This window comes from Temnothorax nylanderi, unplaced genomic scaffold (genome assembly GCF_030848795.1).
Source record: "Temnothorax nylanderi isolate EJ_2023f unplaced genomic scaffold, tnyl_v1.0 TNYL_tig0031_pilon, whole genome shotgun sequence".
NCBI classification, from domain to species: domain Eukaryota; kingdom Metazoa; phylum Arthropoda; class Insecta; order Hymenoptera; family Formicidae; genus Temnothorax; species Temnothorax nylanderi.
In genome coordinates, this window is record NW_027249093.1 from 1,307,406 (window position 1) to 1,334,841 (window position 27,436).

The window sequence follows — 27,436 nt, forward strand, 5'->3', positions numbered from 1 at the left end:
CATTATTGAGTCGACTAACGATCAAGTAACAACATGGATATTACCGCTCTAATATCGTTATTAATTGTAATTATTATGATCCTGTTTGGCATAGTCATCATTTTACTGTGCTTTAATTAAAGGAGCGCTATTGGCTCCTCGAACGAAGTTCATAGCGTTTGCGTTTATAGCGTTAATAGCGTCTCCCCGAATGCACCCCTTGTAAGAGTTGATGACAATATTTTGCGTTGTGGAGGAATGGCCAAATTAAGAAAATGCTTAGCAGTAACTTTTGCAATCAAGTTGATGTCGCGCCCTTCCGGTACAAAATCGTTGCGATGAGGCTCATCAACGAGTTGTCGGCAATGTCCATTTTTTCACTGAGAAAAGAATATTTAGATAAAAAAAATATTTATTTAGATTGTTGCCAAGAGCTTTTTTACTTATACAATACACATATTTATTTAAAATTAAATACTTTTACTTAATTTAAATAAAAATATTTAATTTTAAATAGATATGTGTATTATATTAAATAAATATAAGGGCAGCAATCTAAATAAATATTTTTTTGAATCTAAATAATTTTTTTCTCAGTGTGTATTACATCCCCAACTGCGTTTCTTTGAACTTGATTCTCTTTTTCTGATTTGTTCGAATTTTCTAAAAGCAAATCAGAGAATCAAGTTCAAAAAAATGCATTTGAGGATGTAATGTAAAAATAATTGACTTCAATCATTAGCATCGATAAAACGACTGACAATGAGTTAACATGAAGCCTTCTATTCTTCGAGATAATTTATATCAAGCGCATAATACTTGTTATATTCAGATATTCGTTAATTTGTCTTAACATTCAAATGTATCGTGTTGCCCAACACTACGGCAAAATAATAATAAATTTAGAAAAATGATGAAAAAATAACACTTCACTGGAGAATAAAATTAAGCGCACGAAACCTCTCGGTTTAAGCACAGTCTTTCTTAATTCCACGCAAGAAAAGAAAAAACATAGGAAAACCTGTGTTTAGTGTATACCAGTCTGTCCGAGGAGAATTGCACGCTGCATCGTCACGCCATCGCAACTTCACTCTTAGCTCCAAGACAAATGTCAATTATTCATTCGACACGCTCGGTCGCCGAGACTTCTGTCGGCAAAAGTTCGCCGGCAAATTCGCGGAGAACACTGTCCGTCACGGGAATAATTAATTATTTCGCAAGTAATAGCAGAGCACGCGCTATTTCGTGTCCATGCTGGAGACGCGCAGGCGCAAATCCCATAGGCTCCTCGCGAATTCTATAGGCGATACCCACCGATCCTCGCGGGGTCCGATGACTCGCGATTTCCGAGCGGCAAACAGGCATAATTTCACTGCGATTCGATCACCATCGAGATTCGAGTCCTTGTATCTATTATATTCGTACGTCCGTCACTCGACGATTCCCGGTTAAAATGGTATCGGACGATTCGTTCGCGAGTGTCATCCGCGTGAATATCGCGCTTCTGAGACTTTCCGGCGTGGTGTCCTACAAGAACGGGAGTATCCGCCGATCGAGCTCGCAGAATATCCTCGGCGCGATCGCGTACGGTTGTCTGTTCGCATATGCGGGCTTGTACACGTATGAATTCGCGTTGCGTACCGTCTACCTCGAAACCTGGATGGAATCATTCGCGATGATACTCTCCCTCGTGGGCGGGCAGGCGCGATTCACGATTGTCCTCTTATTTCGGAGTAGATTTCAGCGATTGCTGATAATCTGCGAGGAACTCTGGGCAGCGTTGAACGCGACCGAGAGGAAACACGTCCGCGATTACGTGAAAACGACGAGACATTTGACTTACTACTATCTATTCGGATGCGCGTTTACGATATTCTTTTACGCCGTGGCGAGTCTCTTCATGGGACAGCACGATGACTCGTCGAACGCGACGATGAGAACCCTACCGTACGCTTGTCCGGTGGAAGTCCATCGGTCGCCTTATTACGAAATAATGTATATCGTGCAATTGTGCAGCATGATAAACGTCGGTCTCACCTGCGCCGGTGCGGACACGGTCGGACCGGTGCTCGTCTTGACCGTTTGCGGCCACTTCAAGGTTCTTAACACGCGAATTTTACATCTGAGCGATCGCGACCGCGTATATTCAGAAGGATCGTGTTCAACTGCCACTCATGAGTCACACAAAATAACGCGTGAGAACGACATACCAAAAAATCGTGCGAAATTTAATCTCAAAGCCTGCGTGTGCTATCATCAGACGATGCTCGAGTAAGTAAAGAAAGAAGAGGTTTTTCTTTAAAGAAAAAAATAGTGATTAATCTTTGCCGAGTTTTTCAAATGGTTAAAAATTCCTCGTTTGCGAAAATAGTTTGATTAATCAACAAATCTGTGACATTGTTCAAATCCCATAGACTTTGCAAAGAAGTCGAGAATCTAACCAACAGCATCTTTTTGACGCAACTGGTCGGCAGTACATACAACGTCTCTCTCGTGGGATTTAAACTAGCGGGGGTAAGAGTTCGAGTTATCCTTTCGTTTATATACATTATATATATCAATTATTTCGCCTTACAATTTTGAAATATTATACGTTCAAAATAGACCTAAATTTTTCCTCTTACAAAACTTTTGATTTATCTAAAAAAACAATTTCCAATGTTTTAGAACCTAAAATTAAAAAGAAATTTTAATTTTATATTTATTAAATAAAAGTGAACCTTGTCAAATCTATTTAATTTATTTGTTATATTTGTCATCGTTTAGTTGATTTAATTAGTGTAATTGACAATAGTAAAAATACATGGTAAATGAATTGGTTTGCACATTCTATATAAATATTTTAACAATTACCAGCTGTGTACCAATATTACAGAATGATCCTGATAAATTTAAATATACCACACAACTGTTAATTGCAATAATTCAACTGTTTTTGTGTAACTGGGCGGCGAACGTTCTTCTCACCGAGGTATGTTAAAAAGATATACAATTAGATATTAATGTAAGGTAAGCATATGTCTTACAAAACAATTTCCTTCAATTGGATTTCAATAATTTTAAAATGTATAAAAGAAGGCTCGATAAAAACTGAAAAAAATATGATGTAAATTAATGAAACAAACAACAATTGATCCCATATAATATAGGAACATTTTAATCTACATTTTAAATCAAACCAAAAATTTATGTATTTAAAGAAGAGATTCAAATTAGATAATTTTTAATTCTTGACCGTAAAATATAAACAAGAAATAAATTATGCTCTACGCACAAAAAATAATTCCCGTATAGAACCGGGGTGGAACATATATGTAATGTAATCGTGTTACACACACTATTTTATATCACACGTGCGTGGAAAGTGGCCCATTACGCGCGTGTTTTTTGTGCGACAAATAGCCAATTCCACACACGAGAAATTTTCCACTCGAAACAGTGCGGTAATATCTCATTACCAAGTTTGAAGAATTTTCGGTGTTGTCATTACTTGTCATTACTTGTCATTGAATGGTTTGACGGTGCTTATAAAATTGAGTGAGTCACGTTAGATCTCTCGTTCTTCGTGGGACGTGCCCCCGGATCCCGGAAAGCTCTCGTCGAGTTGCGGAAATGAAAAGAACCAATAAATCTTGGAATTCTTGTCGGTGCAAAACCGGTTGCAAGAATAAGTGCAGTTGCGTTGGCAAAGAAGTGAAATGCACAAAGGAATGTGTATGCCACGAAGATAAAAATGTTTGCTAAATTGAGTGAGTCACGTTAGATCTCTCGTTCTTCGTGGGACGTGCCCCCGGATCCCGGAAAGCTCTCGTCGAGTTGCGAAAATGAAAAGAACCAATAAATCTTGGAATTCTTGTCGGTGCAAAACCGGTTGCAAGAATAAGTGCAGTTGCGTTGGCAAAGAAGTGAAATGCACAAAGAAATGTGTATGCCACGAAGATAAAAATGTTTGCTATAATGTAAGTCTAAATATTTAAATAATGTATTATAAATATAATAGTAAAGGCTCATTAATTCTTTACGGAATATATGAATAATATATCTTGTGATGAGGCAGCCTCAGTAGCATTGCTACTGTCGACATTATTTTCCTGAGAGGCAGATTAAAAAATACTTATCGCTTTCAAATGTGCGGAACAATATGCAAATCATACGCGAATCATTGTACGTGATTTAGATGACGGAACCGTGGTTAATTGACAGGCTGAGAGTAAAAATGACCTATCTGCAAGGTCCAAGCAAAAGTGAGTTAGAAATGTTTCCGCGCAAAAACAAATTGCTTGAGGTTCCGACAGTGGAACAACTGTTACTTTTATTTCGTTCTGTATATCATAATAAGCAGCTTGAAATACAGTTTCGAATTCTCCGAGTAAGTCGCTGCCTTATTTCACCTTTATTTCAAGATATCAACCACTTTTACAGATGATACGTGCTTACATCGCCAAAAACAGAGTCAAACAATAATTTCAAGAGGTTAAGAAAAAAGCGTGAAAATTCCTAAAGAGCCACGTTGTACAAATGCCTATTTAAATAAATAATTTTCTAAATTACATATAAGTTATATAAAAAGGAAAAGTCCTGGTTCCCCCCTGAGTCGCGTGGGATGATATCGGAAGGATCCAGGAATAGAGCGTGGACGACCAAGCTCTGTGAATACTACTGTTAATACAACACGGAAGAGGACAATGGCAAGCAATGGCGCTAGGAAAAAAACAATTAAGATTCACTCCGAAGATGTTGGTATTCTTACACGACGTACAAAAGGCATCGAAACTTTGGGAACTCCCACTGCAGGGTCATCCAAGACAGCGGAAACAGAACAAATCGAAAACAAATCCAAAAATGCCAAACGAGGCATATTGACAAATATAACAAATAAATTGCATGATGACCATGAACCAGGCAAAGAACCAAGGCGGAGTCCAAGACTAAGATGCAAACCATCAGACAAGACCGGGGATAAGGATAAGGAAAGCTCAACTACAAAAACTAAAGCAAAGGAGAAAAGATCTGAGACAAAATACTACAAAGATTATAAAAAATATCCCGCAGAAAATTTGTCGAAAGCGGTCGAAGATATAAAAAACGATATATGCAGTGTGGCGGAAGCATCAATAAAATATTCGGTGTCTCGCGGATCACTTTACAGACACATTAAAAAGTCGTAAAGAGTCGATGATAAGAAAAAATAATAAGTAGTACGACATATAAGTTGTACGTCAATTCTTGTGCGTTGCTTACGTCTAAGACTCACGTCTGACGTAGACCAATACGCCATGTAATGTGCTAAGGCCCTAAGGAGGGTGGTTAGTCACACACAGATCTGGAAACTCAGACCAATTTTGGTGGTGGGGGATGGTCGTTTTAGCGAGGAAAAATTTATTTCACGGCGTTGTCACTATGCATCGCTGTCATCGCAAAGTGTAGATGGTAACCCATGGTAACGTGACAACAATCTTTTAATTGCGCTTAATTCAAGTGCTTCTCTCTAGAAGCAGAAATGCAGCTGTCTGTAAGATCCAACTGTTGTAAATATTTACATTTGGATGCAAAATAAAACAGAGTTTTATCATAACAAAAGAATGAATCCTTAGAGTATTCTTTTTTTTAAATTTCGTAAGTTCAAACATTTGAAGAGAAAAGGATCCTGTGTTAAATTATTGAGGCGTTTATTTACTTTGCTCATACGGCAAAACGACCTCATATCCAAGTATTTTAATATCATTCGTATTATTTCATCAGGAAGCGCAGAAAAACTGTCACGTTGCTCCTTGTATTCTCCCGAAGAGAGTTTGATATCTTCTATAAATTTTAGTGGATTTATTTGTAAATTGTGGTATTTTTGTAAATTTATACTACATTAGCGTCTTAAGTAGAATTTATTTTATTTATTAAGTATTTTAGTGGATTTCGGTATAATATGACGAATTCTTGCGTAGTCCCAAACTGCAAAACGGGATATAAATCTTTAAAAGTAAAACGGTCAACTTTTAAAGTCCCGAAAAAAATATATTTATTTAAAAAGTGGCAAGCAGCGATCCCGGGCAAACAACCTTGAAAAACATGGATTTTCCATAGAATCTCTTGACAAAGATATGAATATTATTATTGAAAACAGAAATAGTATTGCACATTGCAAACGAGGGGAGGTCGACGAAATTTTGAAAGAATTTTATAATTGGAGTAATTTGTTAAAAGAAATTGAAAATTCACTCGGATGAGCCGAAAGTAAAACCTACGGAATTGCTCATTCAGAGAGCTTGAAGAATTAAGAAAATCAAACAAGAAATTTCAAGAACAAATTAAAAATTTAACGTTAAAGCATCAAGAATTAACGTTAAGGCTTAATGAGGTTGAACAAGAACAGGCTGATAATAAAATAAAAATCAGAGCGTTCACAAATATATCCACGTATTAACCATATATGTATAACTGAAATAAGTCAAAGTAACGAAAAGAAAAAGTATGTTATACATAAATGTACTGCTTCGGAGATTATTTATACAGCTTTCAGACATTAAGATTTATTAAAGATATATGCTTTACCGCTCCAATTTTCTCATAAAAAGGTTTTGAAATTGCGTGAAAAAAAATGATATGAAAAGATGTCAGGATTCATGAATAAATCGCTGATAATGAGGAAATATTTCTCATGTTGACAAATGCAAACCAAATTCTAAAGCCACCAACACTACAATCCTAGACATAATTAAGTGTTTGTGACAGAACCCAATATCCGAGCGCACAGCGGTTCTCGGCCCGTGCCCCGGTCTCCGTGCCCAAATGTTCGGACCCTACTCATAATGCTCTTTCGCGTAAAACCTTTTTACATGTATATTTACATTTTATTAATTCTTTACTTATATTTATCTTGTGGCTTACAATTAATGCTATTGGATTATGTTTCAGAGCCAAGACGTAGCAAGAGCGATATACTTCACGCCATGGTATCGTTTCCCGTATCAACTAAAAAAATCTCTACATATTATCACAATGAGATCTCAGAAACCGGTGCAGCTGACCGCCGGCTCCATCATACCGTTATCCTTGCAAACATTCGCATCTGTACGTACGTCTGTTACATGCAAAACATACCTTATCTGTTGAGTAATCATTTCGCAAATGATAAGACGTCATGTTTTAGATGGTGTCATCCGCGGCATCATTTTTCACCATGATAAGCAATGTAAATTGACAACTTTATCAATATAAGATAATAATATATTTTGCCCATCGAGTAAAACCTATGCGATTGTTAATGCTCATAATTGTTATTAACGTTAATATCCGGTTCAAATGAGTATAAAAAATATATGTATATAATGTATATGTTAATAAATCTGAATATAATAATCTTCCTCGCAAGTATTTTCTAAAGTATTTGTGACAGTGATTATTTACAGTGGACTGAGCCAGAAAAAAAAGAATTGCTACCTGTACCCAGGGTACATCCGTTCGATGATGTTGCAACTGATGATGTGGCAACCAATTATGTATATCAAGTAAATTCCAATTCAGATTCGGATCCAGATTTAGATCCAAATTCGGACTCAGATTCGAATAAACGGGATTTGCGCAATCCGGGTAGAGGATATCGCAAATACTCAGATAAAGATTTAAAAGAAGCAGTTAAGTAATTATATTTTCAAAAAATTTTTCACGGAGCTGGGTTGAAGTAATTATATGTTTATCATTTATTGTTAAAGTAGTACTCAACATTGAGTAATTTGAAGAACATGTAATAAATTAAACTCAATGTATAAATTATACAGCGAATAAATTAGTTTTTTTGTTACAAAATGTTGAATGTTAAACGCGATCCAGATCTATTTTGGTAAGAATTTTTAATTCTGTTGCTATTATGTTTAATCAAAAAATTAAAAATTAATATAAAATTTAGTTACATTTATATCTCCAGTTTTTGTTTTAAAAATAAATTTTACATATTAATTTAATCTAAAGAAGACTTAATATTGTTATAACCTCGAAAATCTTCATTCGAGGTTATAACAATAGTGCTACAAATTTACCGAATAAGGACAACGATAAAAATAATTCAGGGAAAAATGCAACGGGAGTAACAAAATAATAGAGTGAGTCTTCAGAAGCCACGAGAGCGACACGTCGAGCGCGATAATCCGAAACAGTAAAATAAAGTGAGAACTCTACCAATGACGATTCAGTTTATTGAATTTCCTCTCCCGTTCGCGGACTGACTCCGACCGGGAGATTGCGCCCCGACGCGTACAGTGCGGACCGACAAAATTACGAACAACATATAAACATTCACGTTGACTGTAGTTGATTATAGATAATATGTACGGGGATGGATCTCGTTACAGGATGCGGGAGGCAGTTGTTCCCATTGAGGATGCTGCACTTGCTAAAGATGTACTTTAAATCCCAAATGACAATTCTTCCTTAGACCTACACACCTTGCTGTATGTACTCCTCGTCGCAGAAACAGGACTCTAAGCATTTGTTCGAAAGGATACACAATATGAAAAAGACAATTAAGGAAAAGGATGAAATTATACAAAATATGGAAAAGACAAATAAGGAAAAGGTGATATGACACTATTGCCAGTAGAAGAGGACGCCAACGCCAACCAAGAAATTGAGAACGATTTACAAGGTTCTTCATATAACAAAAAAGTCAAATACAGTGAAGAGGAGCAAACGGTACTGTTGCAGGCGTTTGAATCTCTTTTAAGAGAAGCCAAGCTGCCTGGTAGACAATAAATACGAGACCTTATAGAAATAAATCCATGTTTGAAGAATAGAAGGGATGACTCAATAACATCGTGGCAGAGCCTCAAAAAACAAAACCGAAAGAAACTGAAGAAATTGTTAGAATTATGGATAAAAATCTGTTCGATGCAGCTGCTACTGTATTACGGAACAGGAATTTAAATATTTCAGTGAGAACAATTAGATGTCGATTAAATGCCGCAAAAGTTCACTCCCGTCCTACAGCAAAAAAAAATGAAACTAAAGCAAAACATCGAAGGCAAAGAATGCAGTTTGCAGGAAAACATTTGGATACGTCTCAAGAAAAATGGAACGCTGTTGTTTGGATGGATAAAAAAGTATTCTCACCCGCTATCGTGTCTGGCGACCAGATGTAAAACAGCAATAGAAGAACTTATAGAACGAAATCCATGTTTAAAGAATAAATCCCCTAGCGCAATAAAAACGTGGCGGACCCGTCAAGAAGTATACTGCCAGGCTCAAGAAAAAAAAATTTTTTTTATAGGTTCTTCATCTATATATAACAGAAAAGTAAAATGGACAGAACAATAGCAAAGGCGGCACCTACGATCGCTCGGAACAAGATGGAAGCGGGCTGCAGCCGTCACGCAGCAGAAACTGGGGGAGAGAAGGCCTCTTCCGCGAGAAGCAGGTCGTTGTCGCCGGACAAGTTACCCCCAATGCTGTCTCTTGAAGATTTGAAATTTTTAAAAAAGTATTATCCCGCTTCCCTTAAAAGAACGTCGCGAGTAACGCCACCGCCGCCGTCACCACCGCCACCGCCACCGCCACCGCCGCCGCCGTCATCCAGCAGCGGCAGGAGGAGCAGCAGCAGCAGCAGCACCTCTACGTGCATGTCCGCCGACGAACTACGGATATTCAATCCCATGTCCGTCGAACTGGACATAACGGATATGAGCGAGGTGATGATCGAAGCGGACGTAGACTCCATTTTGGTAGCGGCGACCACGTTGGAGCCGTTCGCTTGTAAAACGGCGATGACGATCGAGACGAAACCACGAACGATTGAGCGTTGCTTCAACATCAAATTAACGGCGTACCTGAACAATCGCCGAAAATTCGAACCGCTCCGTCCAGCGACGTTCGTCGCTCGACCGGACGAAACGAGCGCCAAACGAGACTGGTACGAATGTAAACTGGGATACGTCGACCACAGACCGATATATATGTTGTTCCAACTGGAAAAAAATTCGACGACAGAGGAGAGGGAGGCTACGGCGGCAGCGTGCGACAGCGACGTAGACGGTGAAACCGTTCATTATATTCATAGTTCTCTTAGATATTTTTTATTCATTTTATTGTAGGAGAATTCTGAATATTGACGAGCGAGATGGCACAGGTTGTTATCAATCTTCCGTCTATCAATGGTGAGATAGAGGCGGGGATAACTGTCGGGGTGGACTCGTCATTGCCAGATGATAAGAAGCTCCCAATTGCAGTACAAGCAAATGCAATTGCTCCAATTGCTACTGTTAAAGCAATAGCTGGTAATTGGGCAATGAATCAATTCCAAGATGCAACTGCTAAGAGACTCTTTGTTAATGGAGTGCTAGGTATAATCGATGTTGGATTGATATGTACTACAGAACATGAAGATGTTCCGGATGGTGATTGGTTCAAGTTTGCACTTACCAGAAAACCTAATAGTGAAGAGCAAAGAGCTCTAGAAGCAGTTGCAAACAGGGAAGAAATGCTCAGAGGGATAACTGTGGCTTTGGCTACAAAAGCAAATTTTTGGCTAATGAACCACCATACTGGTCAAGGCCAGGTAGCAGGTTATGTGAAAAAGGTCCTTGAGGTATTCTATCCCAATATGGTGACCGACCAAGTTGTATCAGCTGCTCATAATTTGGGACATTTTTGCAGTACATTGAAAGTGATAAGCATGGCAGGATTAGCTAACATTAGAGGATCTATCCCGTTTGTGGTGGCAGAAAGTGCTGCTGTTAGGTTATCCGATGACGCCAAGTTAAGATTCCAGTCAATGCCTAATCATTGTTTACTTTTATTGAATTTATAATATATATCTAGGGTGTATAGCTTGGTTTATTAGTTTCTTGTCTTAAATGTTTTGAACATTGAAGTGTCATTATAAAAAAAATATATTAATAATAATTTTAATTTTTCAGCAAACAAAGCAGGCCTTCCACAGATTAATCCAGGAGAAGCGGAAGCAAAATCAGCAAGCCAACCGCATAAATCGGCTTGCACCGTAAGGATATATGACCGCACGACAGAACAGAACTAAAATCTCCGAATTTGATTTATAGCCAGCTGTTGCGACTCTCGCATTATTAATTATTTTCCGTTGGCGAATTCCGATCTCGCGTGGATCCGCTATCGCGCTCCGTTGGCGCACTCAAAAATCATACTTGATCGTCGGTATTTTGTTTTATTATTTGCATCATCCATAGAGTTTACGTTTTGATTGTAAGCGAGCCTCGCGAATATTAGCGGTATCTTATTCTTTAGCTTCTCTTATTAGTGTCGTAATGATCCGAAACAATTATTAGAAAAAATTAAACTTTTCACTTAATTTTGCGTTATCCGTTGTCGCGTATTATTCGCGCTTCGAGATTGTTTGGCGTGATATTCGCGTTTGATATTACTTCGCGTTCTCATACGCATCTCGTTCTTTAGCATCTTATGAACGAACTTGATTACAGTTCAATAGGCTGGTAGTTGTTTTAAAAAAAGAGATTGGAAGTTTAAAAAACCGGATTGAACACATTGAAAAAGATGTCAGTGTTGCGAATCGAATAAATGAATATTCGCGAAGTTAATATTCTTCGTGAAAGCGAACATTCTTCGAGATCGCTCGAATGGCTCCAAACCGCGACGGTTTACTTCCCCCCTTTTTTTTTGGTGTTTTCGAGCAAACGGCTCACAGGTGTTTCTCGCGTGATCGCAAGCACCGCGACCAATCAGCGTTTCTCACGTCACCGAATTCCTCGCGGCCTAACGCGAAGCTCCGGCCGCGATCCCTTGCCTGCTCCGGCCGGGACGGCCAGTGAGCCATCACAACTCGTACGCGATACTTGTATTTATCGACGTCGAGAAAACGGAGTAGAATTCACTAGTGAAATAGCGAGTGCGAAATTGAAACGCGCATATGTCAGACAGTGTAACCCGCTTTAAATAAAGTGACTCTTGTCTCGTTTTACACGAGAAACCTGACTCTTATTTTCTTGTGCTTTCCTCGGCGCGCGGCGCGAAAACTTCGAGCGGTCCACTAACAGTCAGAGAGTTGGAAAACACGTGTTGGATATTGGGATTGGGGGTAAATGCAAAAGAAATACGAGGAGTTTTAAAAGACTTGACCATTGAAGAAAAACGGTTTCTTAAAGAAAATTTAGTTGAACAACAGTTCAACTGCCTCAATCGTTCTTATTATTATCCCGCGAATTACTTCAAATATTGTTAATAAACCGTACATCATTTTTATTATATTACGCTGTCTGACGAATTATTTGGCCGTCATTTGGAGTCGCTATATTTGGTGGACGCAATCTTCCGCGTCTGGCGCCCAACACTTCGCGTCGTGTGGCAAAGAATTTGTGCGAGGGACATACTCGAGAGGCCTAACATCCAACTCTCTCCCGTCTCCTTTTGATCCGGCTTGCGCCCGAGTGCAAAAAGCCGTGACAAAAATACATGATACGCTTAATTAGCATTTACTAATTACCACCTATTGCGCAAATAGAAAAAAGCCAAGACACAGTGAAAGCAGATGCTCGTTAGACACGACGGGCTTTCTCGCGGATTAACTTTAAACTCTATACGGTCTGTTCTATCCGTAGCGTTGACAACGTCGGAAGATTTAGCTGCGGAGACACTCCACAGCTCTGCTGCGATTGCTTAAAGTAACGAGGCAGGCGTTAACCTTCGCAGAAACTAATCCGAGGAAAATGTCGGGGAGAGAAAGGCTTTCGATGTAACTCTTGGCTTAAGCCGAGCATCGATCATTTTCTTTTTCCGTTGCCGAGCTGCACCCTCGGCTCGCACGTGTCGAGAGTTACCGTGCCGCATCACGGGAAATACGGTTAACAGAGCGCTGTCCATCTCCCGCGAGAAAAAAGCCCATGTGGGATATGCGCGAATTACGAAATTAAGCCAGATGAAAATAAAGAGAAGTCTAAGAGAAACCTCAGAATAATGGATAATTAAAGAGAAGGTAAAGGCTCTGTCTGCAAAAAAATGCTAAATAAGAACGATCGAACAAATTGTACCGCATTTATTTGCGCATATTTTTACTTGCGCATATATTTGTCATAGTGCGTGGGTACATTGAAAATACCAATAGACATGTAAACCTAACAAAAGAAATCAGAAAGACAAACCATTAAAAGCATTAAGTCGAAAAATCAATAAGATGTACTTTCTTGCTTGTTCTTACATTTGAATATATTACATATACTATGTAGAATTATTAAAAAGAAGTTCTCAGCGATGACATTTGCGGGCTGGTAAGAGAAAGACGTGATAGTCGATAGCGAGGGCAATAAAATGTCTTCAATATAACTGTACTAACGAGCGAGCCTAGCAACTTCTCGCAGAAACGTGGCTTCTTTACTCTTCGGCCAATAAGAGCCGCTTTGTCGCGGAACGAGACTTGCGTCTTTTGCTCGAGAAACTATATTTATGCAATAAGAATAGCTCAACGCATCGATTATTCATATGTATCATCATCAACTAAAAAAGAAAAATCCGCAAAAAAATCTAATTTTCTACATATTCATATTTATAGTTGAGCATTGTGCCTCTTGCTCGTACTCTTGCTGTCGAACGAGCAGGAGCGCATTTCTGATGCGGGGGAGCAGAGGCCAGAGCCGACCGAGCGGGGTGACCGAGAGGTCACGCCAGTCAGACAACCGACGACGGAGCTGGGTGCAACGGAGCCAAAAGCCGGAAGCAGCGAAATGGAAATGTACCGCGAGACCGATAACGACGAGGAGAGCCACATCTGCGTGCGTTACAGACGCGAGCAGAGCGTGTGGTTCGCCGTCAAGGGAACACGCGAACGTAAGGCGGCGCAGGTCGCGAAACGGCATACCAATGCCGTATTAACGGATTCTTGGGAATTTCTATATTTTCAGATAAATATAATAAAATTAATAAAAATATATATTTTTTAATCTATATTTCGTATATTGAACTCTTATAGGTAAAATGTATGAAGTAAAATATATCGACAATATAGAATATAGACATGTAGAACATTGAGACTGGAAAAATATTAGTCTCCTAATAAGTCGCGAGCGTACCTTCTCTCTTGCGCGAAGACCATGAATTACCAACCCATGAATTTCGGACCACAAAATGACACGAGTTGAAATGCACAAAACATCTTAAATAATGGCGACACTAACTGTGAAGAAAATAGACGACACACGTTGAAATGCGAAAAACATCTTAAATCAATACTGACAATAACAGGGAAGGAAATGCAAATTGACGTAGAATGCTGACTAACACTGAAGATGATCCAATGATAGGATCAAAACGTTTGTAATGTTTTGTAAATTTAAGGCGAAGAAATAGAGAAAGGAGAAAGCACGAGAATCTCGCGTTGGCTCTCATAGGTCCTTATTTAACATTTGAACTTCAATCTTCTGAGCCATTATATTTTGTTTGTTTTTCATATTTACAATGTTTATATTTCGTTGATTTCTTTATTTCTATGCTACATATTATTCTATCAGGATAATGTTATATCTACTAAGTTTTAAAATGCGTTATTAAAAATAATCAAATATTATAGAATTTATGTTAAAACGACAGAAAGCAGTTATTTATTATATAGCGTTAAACAAGAGAATATGGACTTGGAGGCATCAAAGATGTCGTTTATGGAATCTACGAAAATTTGAGATGGAAAAGGCGGGATAAGAGCTCTCGAAAAAGTGGGCGCCGCATAGATTGAACTTAAGGAAACGAAGAAACGGAGAGGAAAAAAAGAGAAACGTGCGAAATGATGCGGTAGATAAACGACAGGCTCGTAGATTCGCTCGTAGGATATCGCGCGAGCTCATTGCCTTTCATGAGGATGGCGAGTGTTTCCAAGACCGATGGTCAATTCCGGATCCCATCCAATTCTTTTTCGTAAAGTGCGCTGCCCGCACGCGGATTATAAATAAAGATGAAGAACACATAAACGTAACCGACTGGCTCGTGAAGACCCGGTTTCTTAATTCTCACCCGACGACGTACAGCATACAGCGGTGTCAATCTTACAAGATGTCTCAGACATACTAGCGACGATTCACTAGAGATCGTCTAGATCGCGGATCTTGTTGCAAAACAAGATTTCGCAAAAGAATAACATTATCCACGGCGAGTGCTCCGACGTTAATCGCGATTAGTCTCAATTCGCCATGATGACATTCTCGCCGCGACCAAGAAACGTCCTTTCGAAGTCTTTCGCATTCTTTCCTAAGGGATACACCCCTTGGGAAAAACCGAAGACCGCTTACGTTTCGCGCGAATTGAATTAACCTTACGAGACTGCGTTTCCCGGAACGTTCGCTGCCGTATTAATTATAGCGGCGCAGAGTTGAGAGCAGCATCTGCGGGTGACGGCGTCGTCTCGTACGAGAAGGTGGCGGACAAGAGATAGGGCGCCGGGGCGAGAAGGGTCGGAGAGAGAGAGGGAGAGAGAGGGAGAGAGAGGGAGAGAGACGTTCTGGAGGGGTAAGGAAAGCCCTCGATGCCGTGGCGAACAATAAAGAAATTCCACGATTTTCTGCGGGACGATACCGACCGCAAGAGCGCGCGTTGTCATCTTCGCATACCACCACCGTTCGCTCGGTCGTTCATTCGTTCAACGTTGAACGAAGCGCGGGTTCTTCGAGTTAATGAAATCCATCGGCGTCAAGTCGACCCACGCCGCGGCGAATCGACATCATCTCGCGCGTGGGAAGCCATCCGCTATCGCCTAAAAAATTAAAAATTGCGACCCAACGCGCGCTTGTCCGTCTCTCTCTTTCTCCCTCTCTCCGTCGAGAGCAAATCGATTTCGCTTTTCATAAAAAAATTTAACTGTTCTCCCTTCGAATTAAATCGCGTAATGTGGAATCAATTGTCATTTCGGGTAAATGTTAACGTCATGCAAAACGTACTTAGAAACGTGCAATTTGAATAAAATCTATCCATTGCTTAAAACAATTTCGGTATTTATTTAGAATACGGGCCTGAACGCGAAGCGCTATTTGTAGCCGTGAACTACAAATGGTTTTTAGCCAAATTAATTAACGAATCTCATTAAACTTATGCTCGTTTTAATCAATAAAATCAGCCGCAACCCGCTACAGAGCCGGATTTTCCATTTTGGCTCTTAAAAATTTATAATAAATAAAATACGGACTCGCAGCGAGTCGCAGCTAAGCCAACCCGACAGAGGTCTCCACTCTTACTCCTGTCGACCCTTAAACCGAAACTCGGACCGATTGGACCGATTTCGTGTACACAAGGCATTAAACCGAAACTCGGACCTATTTCTAGTATCGTTTACTGCACAAGGCTTTATAAAATTAAATCATTCAACCGCTGTTAAAATGCCGACCACAACACGAGATTTTTGCCAATGTACAAAAGTTGCATGCACATCAAAAAAATCGAAATGCAAATGCATTAATAAGGAAAAAAATGCACAAACAGGTGTAAATGTTTTTGCGAGGTATAAATATTTAATTTATGTATTCCCACACAGAGCATAATATCCAACAGATATCCATTATCTGTTGCCAATATAATTATTTATTCTTATCTATATAAGACCAACCTATTTCATAATCTAGAGAAATATAAATCTTACCGCACTTTAAACTCCAACCACATCATACTGATGTATTGCGCTTGATTATGTTCGTCCGCGCACCGCGACCGACGGAGGGGATGTGATCATATGACGGAGGGTTAATGATTTTGCGGGATGACGTGATTGAGCTCATTGAACGGTTAAAGCTTCTCGCGAATTAGCACGTGCTGCGAGATCGATTGCCAGTTGCCACGAGCAACGCGCGATAGGCAAACTATCTGAAAAAAAATCGCAGCAGGCAGAAGCGACGCGAGCCAAACGGGCTCTGCCCTTTTCCAACACAAATATGCTTTCCGTGTAAAAAATATCATCTCGGAAAGGACAACGGCGATGTTCCTTGCGACATACATAGGTTAAATCCTTGCTTTCTCGTATTTTATTTCGTCTCGTCTCTGCGCGACGTTTGACGTGGGATTCGACGAATCTATTTGCTGCAACGCAAAATGGCGAATCGTGGGCGAGACGCAGGTGGAACCTGGTTCCCTCGGAACGGACGGAACATTCGAACGGATGAAACCGCCCCGCAGCCGCTGCCTCATCTCGAAGATTAAATTCGCGACTACCGACAAGACTGCGTCGACCGTCTTCGCGGCGAAGACGTCAGGCGAGAAGCCGGGCCCGGATCGTAACTCGCGACGTCCCCGTGCATTTGCAGGTAGTGTCGACTCATTGAATTCTATTCATCGAGCACTCGAGTTGCGCATCATTCAATTACGCGTTTTCTCAATCCTGCTCCCTATACACCGAGGGGGAGACCAGACTTTCGCAGCACCTCTCTCCATTTCCGTACAATGCATTATTTGGCACCTATTGTGCTCGATGACACCCGTGCATTTGCCATGCCACTTACCAAAGATTATCGATAACTTGACGCGTGCTTTATAAAAATAGATAAATTAAAAGATATCGGGAGGTATTAGAAAAAATGCGAAATTAAATTTTTAACCTGTAAAGTTCAAAGATCCAAAGACAACTCAATATTTTCAACTCATTTACTTTCGCATAGCATGTGCGCTGGAGATTTTGTGCCAAATATTTTGTACAATCACGTTAATATTACGATGCAATAGCAAATCGCTAATATAATTCTTTTATTCTATTTATAGGTATCACTGAATGATAGCCGATTATAAGATTCAGTCATAAGATTTATTCAAGTCGACGAAAAGAAGTAAACTATGGCTCCATTATTTTATTTACGTATCCGAAAGATACGTAACGGGACTGCAAACTTTTATGGCTGACAGAATAATGTGAATTACAAGTAAGGAACATCGTCGTTTACTCCTCGTCATTATTCACCTTTTGTGAAATTGGATCGTAATAATGAAGCTTTAATATAAAATAAATCACAAATCAAATTGATTATCAAGATTGTCAAGTTAATAAACCCCAAAGTGGAACAAACTCCTAGGGGGCTTCAATTTCTTCTCTCATTTGCAAATACCGATCTTTTTGGTTACAAATTATACAATAAACGAACGTTTCAATACTTTTACGTACAAATCCACGGAAATATATTTAAAAGAATATCACCTGCGATTTTGTATGCCACGTCATAGTATATAATATCGAAAAAAATATTTATAGACGCGCGATTATAATAATAAATGATTAAATTATCCGCCTCTAATCTAAACGCTAGGATCATTAACTGAGATAGCGGAAACCGTTGACGAAGCTGACCCTAGGCAATATTAATTCGATCTATTTGGATGCTCTCGTTATCTCGATGATAATCCTAAGACTCGTTCGGGAGTCTCAATCTGCTGCTGGACGGACGCGGAACAGCATTAAAGAAAATAACATTAATGTTTTTATTTTACTTTCAGTTTACATTGCGATCGCAACGGTACTTGTCGAAACCGTCGCTCCTGAGATTCAACGAGACAAGGGAAACGTGCGCGTTGTCCATCGCCTGGACCTAAATCTCCGAGTCCGAGCATTCGAAAGTCGCCTCGGTCAGGAGGTCCTTCACCGCATCCAGCGTCAAGCGTGCCTCGAACATCGTGCATCGTGCCGCTTCTCACGCTCGCGCTGACAAATTCAATAAATTAAAAATGGAACTAATAGAAAAAATTCAAAAAATAATCTTCACCAGATTCATTTCGATGTTGATCACCCACCTATCTATGTGTAAAACCTTAGGCTAATACCGATTAGCGGCGATTTCTTTAGCAACAAGTTGCACCTCGTGTGTTTTCCTCAGGAGTTTCCTAAAATCAACAAGTGAATTCGCTTCCTGCCTGGAATTTCTATATTGCTTTCGCGTTCGACTCCACAGGTGGCAAACTGGCAACGAGAACGACTTTCCGAGAAGCCCGTCACACGAAAGAGGTTTGCTCGTTTATATTTGCCTACCTTAACAAACGCAACACTCGAAGGGTAGAATAACCGTCTCGTGTTTCTTCTTAATTGGTCAATGTCAGAACGTCGATTCACACGAATGTCAAAAATAGACGGCGACGCGACGCAATGACGGATGGGTAATATATCGGCGCTATCTTTGTTTCTGGAATGCGATAAGAGCCGTTTTAATAAAGAGCCGAATGGGCGTTGACGACTCATATAGAGAATTCTTCGCGATCTTTGCATTCCTTTGTAGCCTCGAAGTAAATTCCGCGCGAATCGCGCCATTCCCAGGCGGCTATAGTCGGGGAATCTTGATTACGTTCGTTGTTCCGCTTTAGGACAAAAATTATGAAACGATTCACCTCTTATTCCTTTTTATAGCCTTTCGCGAAGGATTTGCGCTACTCAACAATGTCAGTAAAAATAAATTATGAAAGTAAATTATTTTAGTTTTCGCATAAATTATCTCATTTTTATAACAAAGATAACCTGTATTGACGCGGAATAAGAAAAAAATGAATAGCTGCAGATAGTTTCAAATCTGTTAAAGATTGACAGGTTTGTGGAGGGGTGGGTCGCGAGGGAATGGATGATACAGAGACAATATGGGGGCGTCGCTTCGATGGAGGGAGACGAATGATCAGAGTATGTCGAAATAGGCCACGCGAAAGAGGAACTCATCGGCTGTGAGGGTGGGGAGGAATGAGAGGAGGAGGAACAACAAACGGAAACGAGAGGAACACGCAAATAAATTTAGTTATTATTTTAGAAACAGAAGAGAAGAGGGAAACGCAAAGGAAATAAAAAGAAATTATCATGCGTGTTGCGAAAGGGTGTCTGCGTATGTCAACGTTTTGTATGCGCATGTGTGTGCAATGAAGGGAGAGAAATGTATAGCCAGAAGGCAGGGAGTGGAAACAGGAAAAAGAGAGAGGGGGGAGGAAGAGGGGGCGAGCGAGAGAGAGAATATGAGAGAGAGCGAGAGGACGCAAAGTGCGAAGGGGTGGAAAGCGGGAAACCTAGTGACCATGCGCCCTGTCGGCGGCTGGGGGCTTCTGGATCTTTTCGAGGATCAAGAAGAGAACGTCGAAGAAGCACGGGAGACGCAGACGGTGGTGGGCAGAGAGAGCGACGGCTCCAGGCCGGCACGAGCGAGGTGAAATGCGCCCTTATCGCTCTCAATCGTCCGTGCAGTATCTATCGGGGTGTCCCGACACTCCTCGCCAGCCGGGTTGCGGCCTCGACGGCTAGCAACGATAGCGGCGATACAGGACCGGAGAACGCTCGCTCCGGCCGAACCGACCGATCTCGAGTGAGTATTGTCCTCATAAATATATTATATAAATTTAAAACGAATAAATGTAGGTACGGTGAACGACGTATAAGTGTACTCTCGCGTAGATCCACGTTGATAAATTCAGGGATCGGTACGTCGATAAAGAGACGCGACGATAATATATTTTCGCTCATCTGTTCATCTATTTATTTCTTCCCGAGCGCGAGTCATCTGATCACGTAGACTTAATCGTAAGAAATACGATGGCTATTTTACGGTCTGTGCCGCGATTTATTGGGTGAAGTATTCTTACGCTCGATTCTCGTATAGCCGTCGGCGCTTTATCACTTAACGTAACACGCCAGTAAGCGCGAAAGAGTTACTGTGTTCTCACTCCTTAAATAGACTTCGTGGATATGAGAGGGATACAGATTTTTTTCAAAGAATAAAACTAAAACGATTTTATCTATCGTCTTGCAACGCTAGAAATGGAAGCTAATTTTTTTTATCATGAAATTAATGAATTAATGTTCGTATTATCTCGTTTATTGCATAATGCGGTCTAATTATTTGAAACGGTAGGAAGCGGGGATTTAATTGACTATATAAACGAGTTATCACGCTATTAAATGTTTAATTAATAATTCATATTGCGGTATTACACTTTTAAGTAATGTGCTTGGTAAGCACTGTACTTCACCGAATTACATTAATTAATATGAATTATTAATTATAATAGATTATCTGTGTGTGCATGATGATATTGTTCTTCGATAATAAGCTGCCGTAACAAGTTGTCAGTAATATTTAATATTTTAAATTTATCCGTGCATACGATCAATGATATTCCTGCCTTACAAGATAAAAAAACGAAATTTGACTTTTACCAAACCTTTCAACCTTTTCAACCACACCCTTATCGTTTCAAATAAGCAAAACATTGGAGCATTTATTCGTACAATATTCAAACAATATAGAAATTAAGCAATATTATTAGCATAAAGTGTCATTAAATAAGAATGTTATGTTCCGTTTAATTAATATCAGCTTTAATTAATGTTATCACTAATTGCGTAATCGACATTTTAAAAATTCCAATTTTAAGAAAGATAAGAAAACTAATTAATTGTACCCTTGTACGTAATCGATGTGACAGATGTCAGTATCACACTATCGGGTCATCTATGACCACTACATCAATGTATTAAGCATATCCGCAGTATTATTCGCCTGCCAGATACGTTTACGGAATCTTTAGACTCGTTGACGAGGTGACCGGGACACTTCTGGTATCCCTTAGTCACATAACACCGGATTTCCCGATCGTGATCCGCGGCTATAGAACAAACGCCCTCATTTCCACGTGTCATCCGCAGTCTCTGGCACCGATCTTTCTCGGTGAGTTCGCGTCAAAAGCGCGGTCGGATCGAGAGGGTCGGCGCAAAAGATGGAATTGCAGAAGACAGAAGTTCTCGCGTGACTTCAGGAAACCCGGATCTGTTTCCGGAGAATGCTCTTTCTCTCGACGTCGTCACTTCAGAATATCTTCTCAAAGCGCGTCCTGTCTCGGAGCACGAAATTAAACATCAAATCTCGTATGACTAAAAAAAAAGTCACGTTTTGCGAACTTATATTGTGGCGATCGTGGCACAGAGAGATGTGCCAGGGTCTAGCAAACCGGCGGATTCGAGTTCAAATCCGACCAAAAAATTGCTAGATTTTATTAATTTATTCGATCGCCACCTCTCGGAAGGTAGAGGATGGGCAACCTTCCGAGAGTATCTTGCCCCTAACTCTCTATATTTTAAGAGGGTCACCCCAGCTTGGGATGACCAAATAAAAGAGAAGGGCCAAATATATCTACTACATTATAGGTACAATTTTTATAGGTAATATTTCTTACGCATTCCCATCCAAACACATAATAAAGCAATAAAAAATTTTTTTTTTAATTTCTTGCAATTGCTTAATGACGATTTTAGAAAGACGATGAAAGATCAGGACAGTACCAATAATTGAACATCGTAAATGTGAGACAAGAAGACGATGATACTATCGTCTTCCTTCGTCTCTCGTTGTCGCCCGGCTTCTGACACAGGAGCAAGCTAGTGAGAGGGTTGGAACTTCAACCTCGTAAGGTTAATAGAGTGATCGGTAACAAGGTTATAAAGCAATCTGCATAACCCTGTCCAGTACTTTACCCGACCTACGGGTTTCACGTTACTGCGAGCGGTGTCGTAATTACCGTCTCTAATGCGATTACCGGATCGACAAGACCGGCAACCGAGGGACTGTGAGATCTTTTTCCGGTTTTTAATTACCTCGTTTTCTTCTTCATAATTACTTCTCTCTCCTAAGTCTCGGTAAAATCTTTAGTAAGATATGAGATACGAGAAAAGATTAACGTTCTTTTATTTTTTGGCCGCTCTTTAGGGACGAATTTTTAAAGTTAGAAATAAGTGATTTATTATTTAGTTACATTTTATTCAATTTAAATCCATAGCGATTAAACTAAAAAGGAATAAAAGAAATTAAAAATACCGTGATAAATATTGTTCGTTTTCTCTTTGTGAGCAATATTAGAATTTAAAGAAACTATGTACAAATGTATACGTTAGTATCCCTAAAGAATTTAAATTTTTTCTCATTAAGTGGTTTCGTTATTTCGGTAAAATCTCCAAGCTAACTCAAAACAATGTCCAACAAAATCAAAAGCCAAAAAATATATCTTCTATTAATTTAATATTTCGACACTTTCATCTATTTGCACGTGTGAGTTACAAGCATAAATGATAATTTCAAAATTCTATGTATGTAAGTGTATTGAGTGACAACACCATAAAAGAAAAAAAGGAATTTACAATAAAATTATTCTATGCAAAATGTCATTTCCGAAAAAATTATATATGAAAATTGGTAGATATATATTTTAGCTAATCATTTGCACTATTTTTTAAAATTAGCACCTATGTAAAAATGTAATGTAGAATGTATCGTGCCTTATTCGCGATTCTAACCGGCAGAAACGTGTTGGAAAAGAATCGATAGGATAGCGGTAAATTCATTTACGCACGATCGAAGACGTAATTTTATTTCCGGGGCTCCGTCTCTGACCTCGTCTCGTCTGAAGTCTCGTTTCACGGCTATCCGAGTTTGATTTACATCCGATCCCTTCCTCGTAGTCGCATTTCGATACGCGGCGGAAGAAACGTAACGCATTGCCTGGACTCGAATCGCCTCCTAATTTTGTGAGCAACCAGGCGCGAGCTAAATTGAAATTTATCTATGAAGCGATCCGAGGCCTCGGCAGTGCCGTCGCAAACGAGCTTATACAAAATGCGCCTCTTTCGTACGTGCGTTACATCCCTTTAATTTTCGACTCCCGGAAAATTGTATTGCTGCTTAATAATTCAGAAGATACTTTCCATTTTCTTTTGATTTAATACCTTAACGCGGATATTATTTCGTAAGAGATAATGCTGCATTAGTATTACGGGGTGACGATATATTCCTTGCAAAAGAGGATTGGTATCGACATTTGATTTTGCTACACGATTTCAATAAACTGTTGAAATACGTCAAACAATCTATTTCAATCGGCTATACTCAGCACTTCGATTGTTTCTTTATAAAGAAAGCTTCCTTGAGAAATCCTAGCTAGTGGAAACACACAGGAAGCGTGCCTAGTATATAAGAGTGTTTCACTCAAAGAGTGAACACATTTTTATAGATCGTATATGCTACCATAAATAAAGCTGCAAACGATAAATGGGATTTCCTTATTAAGCTGATTAAATTCGATTTTCTTCTCCCACTTTATCATTCTATTCATGTATCATTTTGCTAGCGATAAATTTACGTTCTATAATAAAATGTATTTATACTAAATTAACAACTAATCTACATCGCATTAAAATTTATATTAAGGCTCCTGCTGGCTCGATTGCCAAGTCCGCATTGACAGTACATACACTGGCAAAATTGTGAACTATATGGCCCGGTTGCTCCAGCAATGTCACAATATAACTTTAACCTTAGCTTAACTCACTCTTCATCTCTTTCTAACTGTCACCCTTAGACCCTTAGGCCCTTAGGCCTAAAAGGCGTGAAAAATGACGTCAAAAAGCTAAATTATTCCTACAACGTACGTTATTTTTCGTTTAGTGCAGTGTTTTTATATTTAAAATATTTGTCGTAACTAAAATAGCATACCAAAGACTCCCATTTTGTTATAATTTAACATGTAAAAGCAAATATTTATTTCAATTTAGTAGCTATCAAACGGCTTGTTTTCGTCTTCGATTAGGCACAATTCAATTCGACATATGTGAATTACCCAAACAAAAGGGAAGTTTTCGGTATATTTTATAGCACAGACCTTAACACACACACACAGATAAATTTCTCTTCAAGATTTCAACGATACCAGATAGCACGATTAAAGCGCGATAAAGTTATTTTCTATAAAATTTCATGTCCCTCATCAAGTGAATTAGTGGAATACATTACATTGCGCTTGTTGCACAGTATCTGTAAAATCTTGAATATTATAAAGCAATGTAATCTTTGCATGTATCTGTGTGACAACGGATTATAATAATATATATTATTACTATTACAGTAAACGAAGGATAAATCTTGATATTCTTATTCATTTAGAACTGCTCGGTAAAATTAGCTTATCGCAATAATTTCGTATTCGTTTTTGAATAAATTTCGTAAGGGGACTATAGTATAGGCATAACTGTGCGCTGGTAAAAAATTACATATTTAATCAATTTTCATCTATTGAGAAATTGCGCGCTTTACGAAAATTACTTATTTCTAACAAAAACATTTATTATTTTAATGTACGTCACAAGAATTTTCATGACATTTTTCTCGCTTCCGTCATCAATTCAAGATGGCTGCAATGAGTGAACAGGAGCCTTAATTAAAATTGCTCAATATCAATAAATTATTGTCAATAAAATAATGCAACAATATATAGAAAATTTGAGTGTACGAATCATGCTTTAATTTCTACGAAAAATCTGCTATATTTGAATTTACGATTTGTTGGATAATTGTCTTATTACTAATTGTCTCTTATCACTAATTATCTTATTACTAGTTTTCTTATTACTTCAGTAAAATACACTCTTAAAAAAGCCATGTAAGAAATTTAATACAATAAAAAGCAGCAATGCACAATGCGAATTGTCTTGAAAAAAGCAATAATGATATCACGGATTAAAATTAATTAACTAAGCTGCAAATATACATTTAATCCTTATATCGATATGCAACTCTGTATAATAATTATACAGAGTGTTCCAAAAATTTCTCCTAATTGCAAATTTTTAAAATAATTTTAAATATTTCTTTTAAGATTAGAAATTTAGATATCATCTTCCACTATACAACTGTTTAATATTTCATTCTTATAGTTCTCATGATAAGATTTAATTCGATTTTAGATAAAAATATACATTAAAGTGTATCCTTAAAGTAATCTTAAAATTAAACTGTTGTTATCCACTGGTATGTTTGAAATTTAATTTTATAATCAGTAAAAGAGAATATATTTATTGATAAATTAAGAGTAACTCTTCGTTCCGTTTATAATTTGTGGAAAGAAGCGTGTAATTCTCTTTTTAGAACATCTTGTATAAAGTTTCAATCTCTCCTTACCGAACCTCTCATCTTATGAAGACTTCTTCACATCTCGTCTTTAATTAACAGGTGATGCCATTGTTACAATCTGGCGGACAATCCGCCGCGAGACAGCTGCCGAGATGTGCGTGGAGTATCATTGTTAAATCGTGCGTAACATGCGACGTACTCTGCCTAATGTGTCGGGAAAAAATTCAGTTCATCGCGATAATGACGATGTAAGTAGATCATGATCTGAGATATTGATATTAACGAGCGACACTCATTATTAACGCGCCAGTGACGAAAAAGTATCCCCGAAGCGTCGTCGCAAAACCGTCCGTCGTGCTCCACAGGGATGGATCTGCGTTAATGTACTCGAGTTAACTTCGTGTATGAAGTTCGAGATATTCGGGGTATCGGAGACCACGTAGTGCGACGATCGGACCGACACGGCAACGACGGAACTTCATAATATACAGTGATTTTATACGGAGGTAACGTGATTTCGCGACGAGACGTAATTCGCTTATCATGCAATATCGTGCGACAAAGGGAGAAGCTAGAACACCCCACCGTCTTCGGCGTAATTGCTCCGGATTACGATAAAGCGTCAATAAGGCACGGCAAAGTATTGATATTTTCTCAAAGAATTAAGACATTTGGAAATTAGATACTAAACGATATAGAAAATGGTTATTTATTATTAAAATAATTGCATTTATAAAACATCATTCTATCGAAAATAAAATACTAGTAAGTTAACAAATTAATTAGCGTATCACGCATATATTTTATAAGGCAATTCACTATACTGTTCTTGATTTGATGGAGGATACATTAGTTCTATTATCGACACACATTTGAAAAGTTCAGTTTGAATTCTTATTCGAGACCAGGTATATGTTAATTACAGTGACGTTGGGAGACGATCCAACGCAGCCTCAAACGTAAATGATATCAAATAATTAACCCGAGTAAGCTTGTTATCGACCCGGTATGGTTTATAAGACGTCTCTGTTCCTATGGCAATTGTTACTAACTGGTTGGTAATAATTACAAAATAGTTATCAAAAACTTATTTTTTACACAATTAAACCAATTGAATAGTTCAGTAAGTAATGCTGAATACTTTGGTAATAATTACCAAATAATTTGATAATTACGATAGCATTTGAAAACTATAATTAAAGATAATATTTGGTAATATTTATCACATAATGTGGTAAATATTACTGAAAACAATACGGTTTTTATGTAACAAATTATTTGGTGATATGTACCATATAAATTGGTAATAATCACTAACCCTTGGAAAAAATACTAAGCCTTGCCATAATTATTTGTTAATACTTACCAAATTATTTGATTAAATTCATTTAACATTGAATTGAAACTATTTCACTAAAGCAGTTATACAGTAAGGTTTGATAATTGTTACAAAATCTTTTTTTCAGTGTAGATATAGTATTAGATAAATAGTCTTAGTTAATACAGATCTATGATTATCGATACTACGAAATATCCATCTTTTTAACGTTATTGGCCAAATTATAAGCAATATTCAGGAAAATCTCAAGAGTAGTTTTCCATTGGAAGAAATCTTG

General features: G+C 38.6%; 2 protein-coding genes across 3 annotated transcripts in view; both read left to right on the forward strand.

Moving 5' to 3' along the window:
* The first annotated feature begins 1,432 nt into the window (after positions 1–1,432).
* LOC139770526 (odorant receptor 49b) lies at positions 1,433–7,271 on the forward strand. Its single transcript, XM_071702526.1, has 5 exons — positions 1,433–2,250; positions 2,394–2,493; positions 2,855–2,950; positions 6,889–7,044; positions 7,124–7,271. Exons 1-5 carry the CDS (start codon positions 1,433–1,435, stop codon positions 7,172–7,174), a joined length of 1,221 nt encoding a protein of 406 aa, XP_071558627.1. The 3' UTR covers positions 7,175–7,271.
* A 12,738-nt stretch (positions 7,272–20,009) lies between these two features.
* Vmat (Vesicular monoamine transporter) overlaps positions 20,010–27,436 on the forward strand; it is a 46,743-nt gene continuing 39,316 nt past the window's right edge. Inside the window, exons 1-2 of one of the 2 annotated variants that reach the window (XM_071702775.1) lie at positions 20,010–20,231; positions 25,920–26,068. The gene's annotated coding sequence lies outside the window, so the exon portion shown is untranslated. The remainder of the gene's footprint in view (positions 20,232–25,919; positions 26,069–27,436) is intronic. The other variant, XM_071702774.1, reaches the window with a different exon arrangement.

What these genes read in the sequence shown, in the direction of transcription:
- LOC139770526 (XM_071702526.1), top strand. Translation starts at nt 1,433, where the DNA reads ATGGTATCGGACGATTCGTTCGCGAGTGTCATCCGCGTGAATATCGCG. An exon ending in TATCATCAGACGATGCTCGA is followed by an intron (nt 2,251 to 2,393) that starts GTAAGTAAAGAA and finishes CAAATCCCATAG; the next exon opens with ACTTTGCAAAGAAGTCGAGA. An exon ending in CGAACGTTCTTCTCACCGAG is followed by an intron (nt 2,951 to 6,888) that starts GTATGTTAAAAA and finishes ATTATGTTTCAG; the next exon opens with AGCCAAGACGTAGCAAGAGC.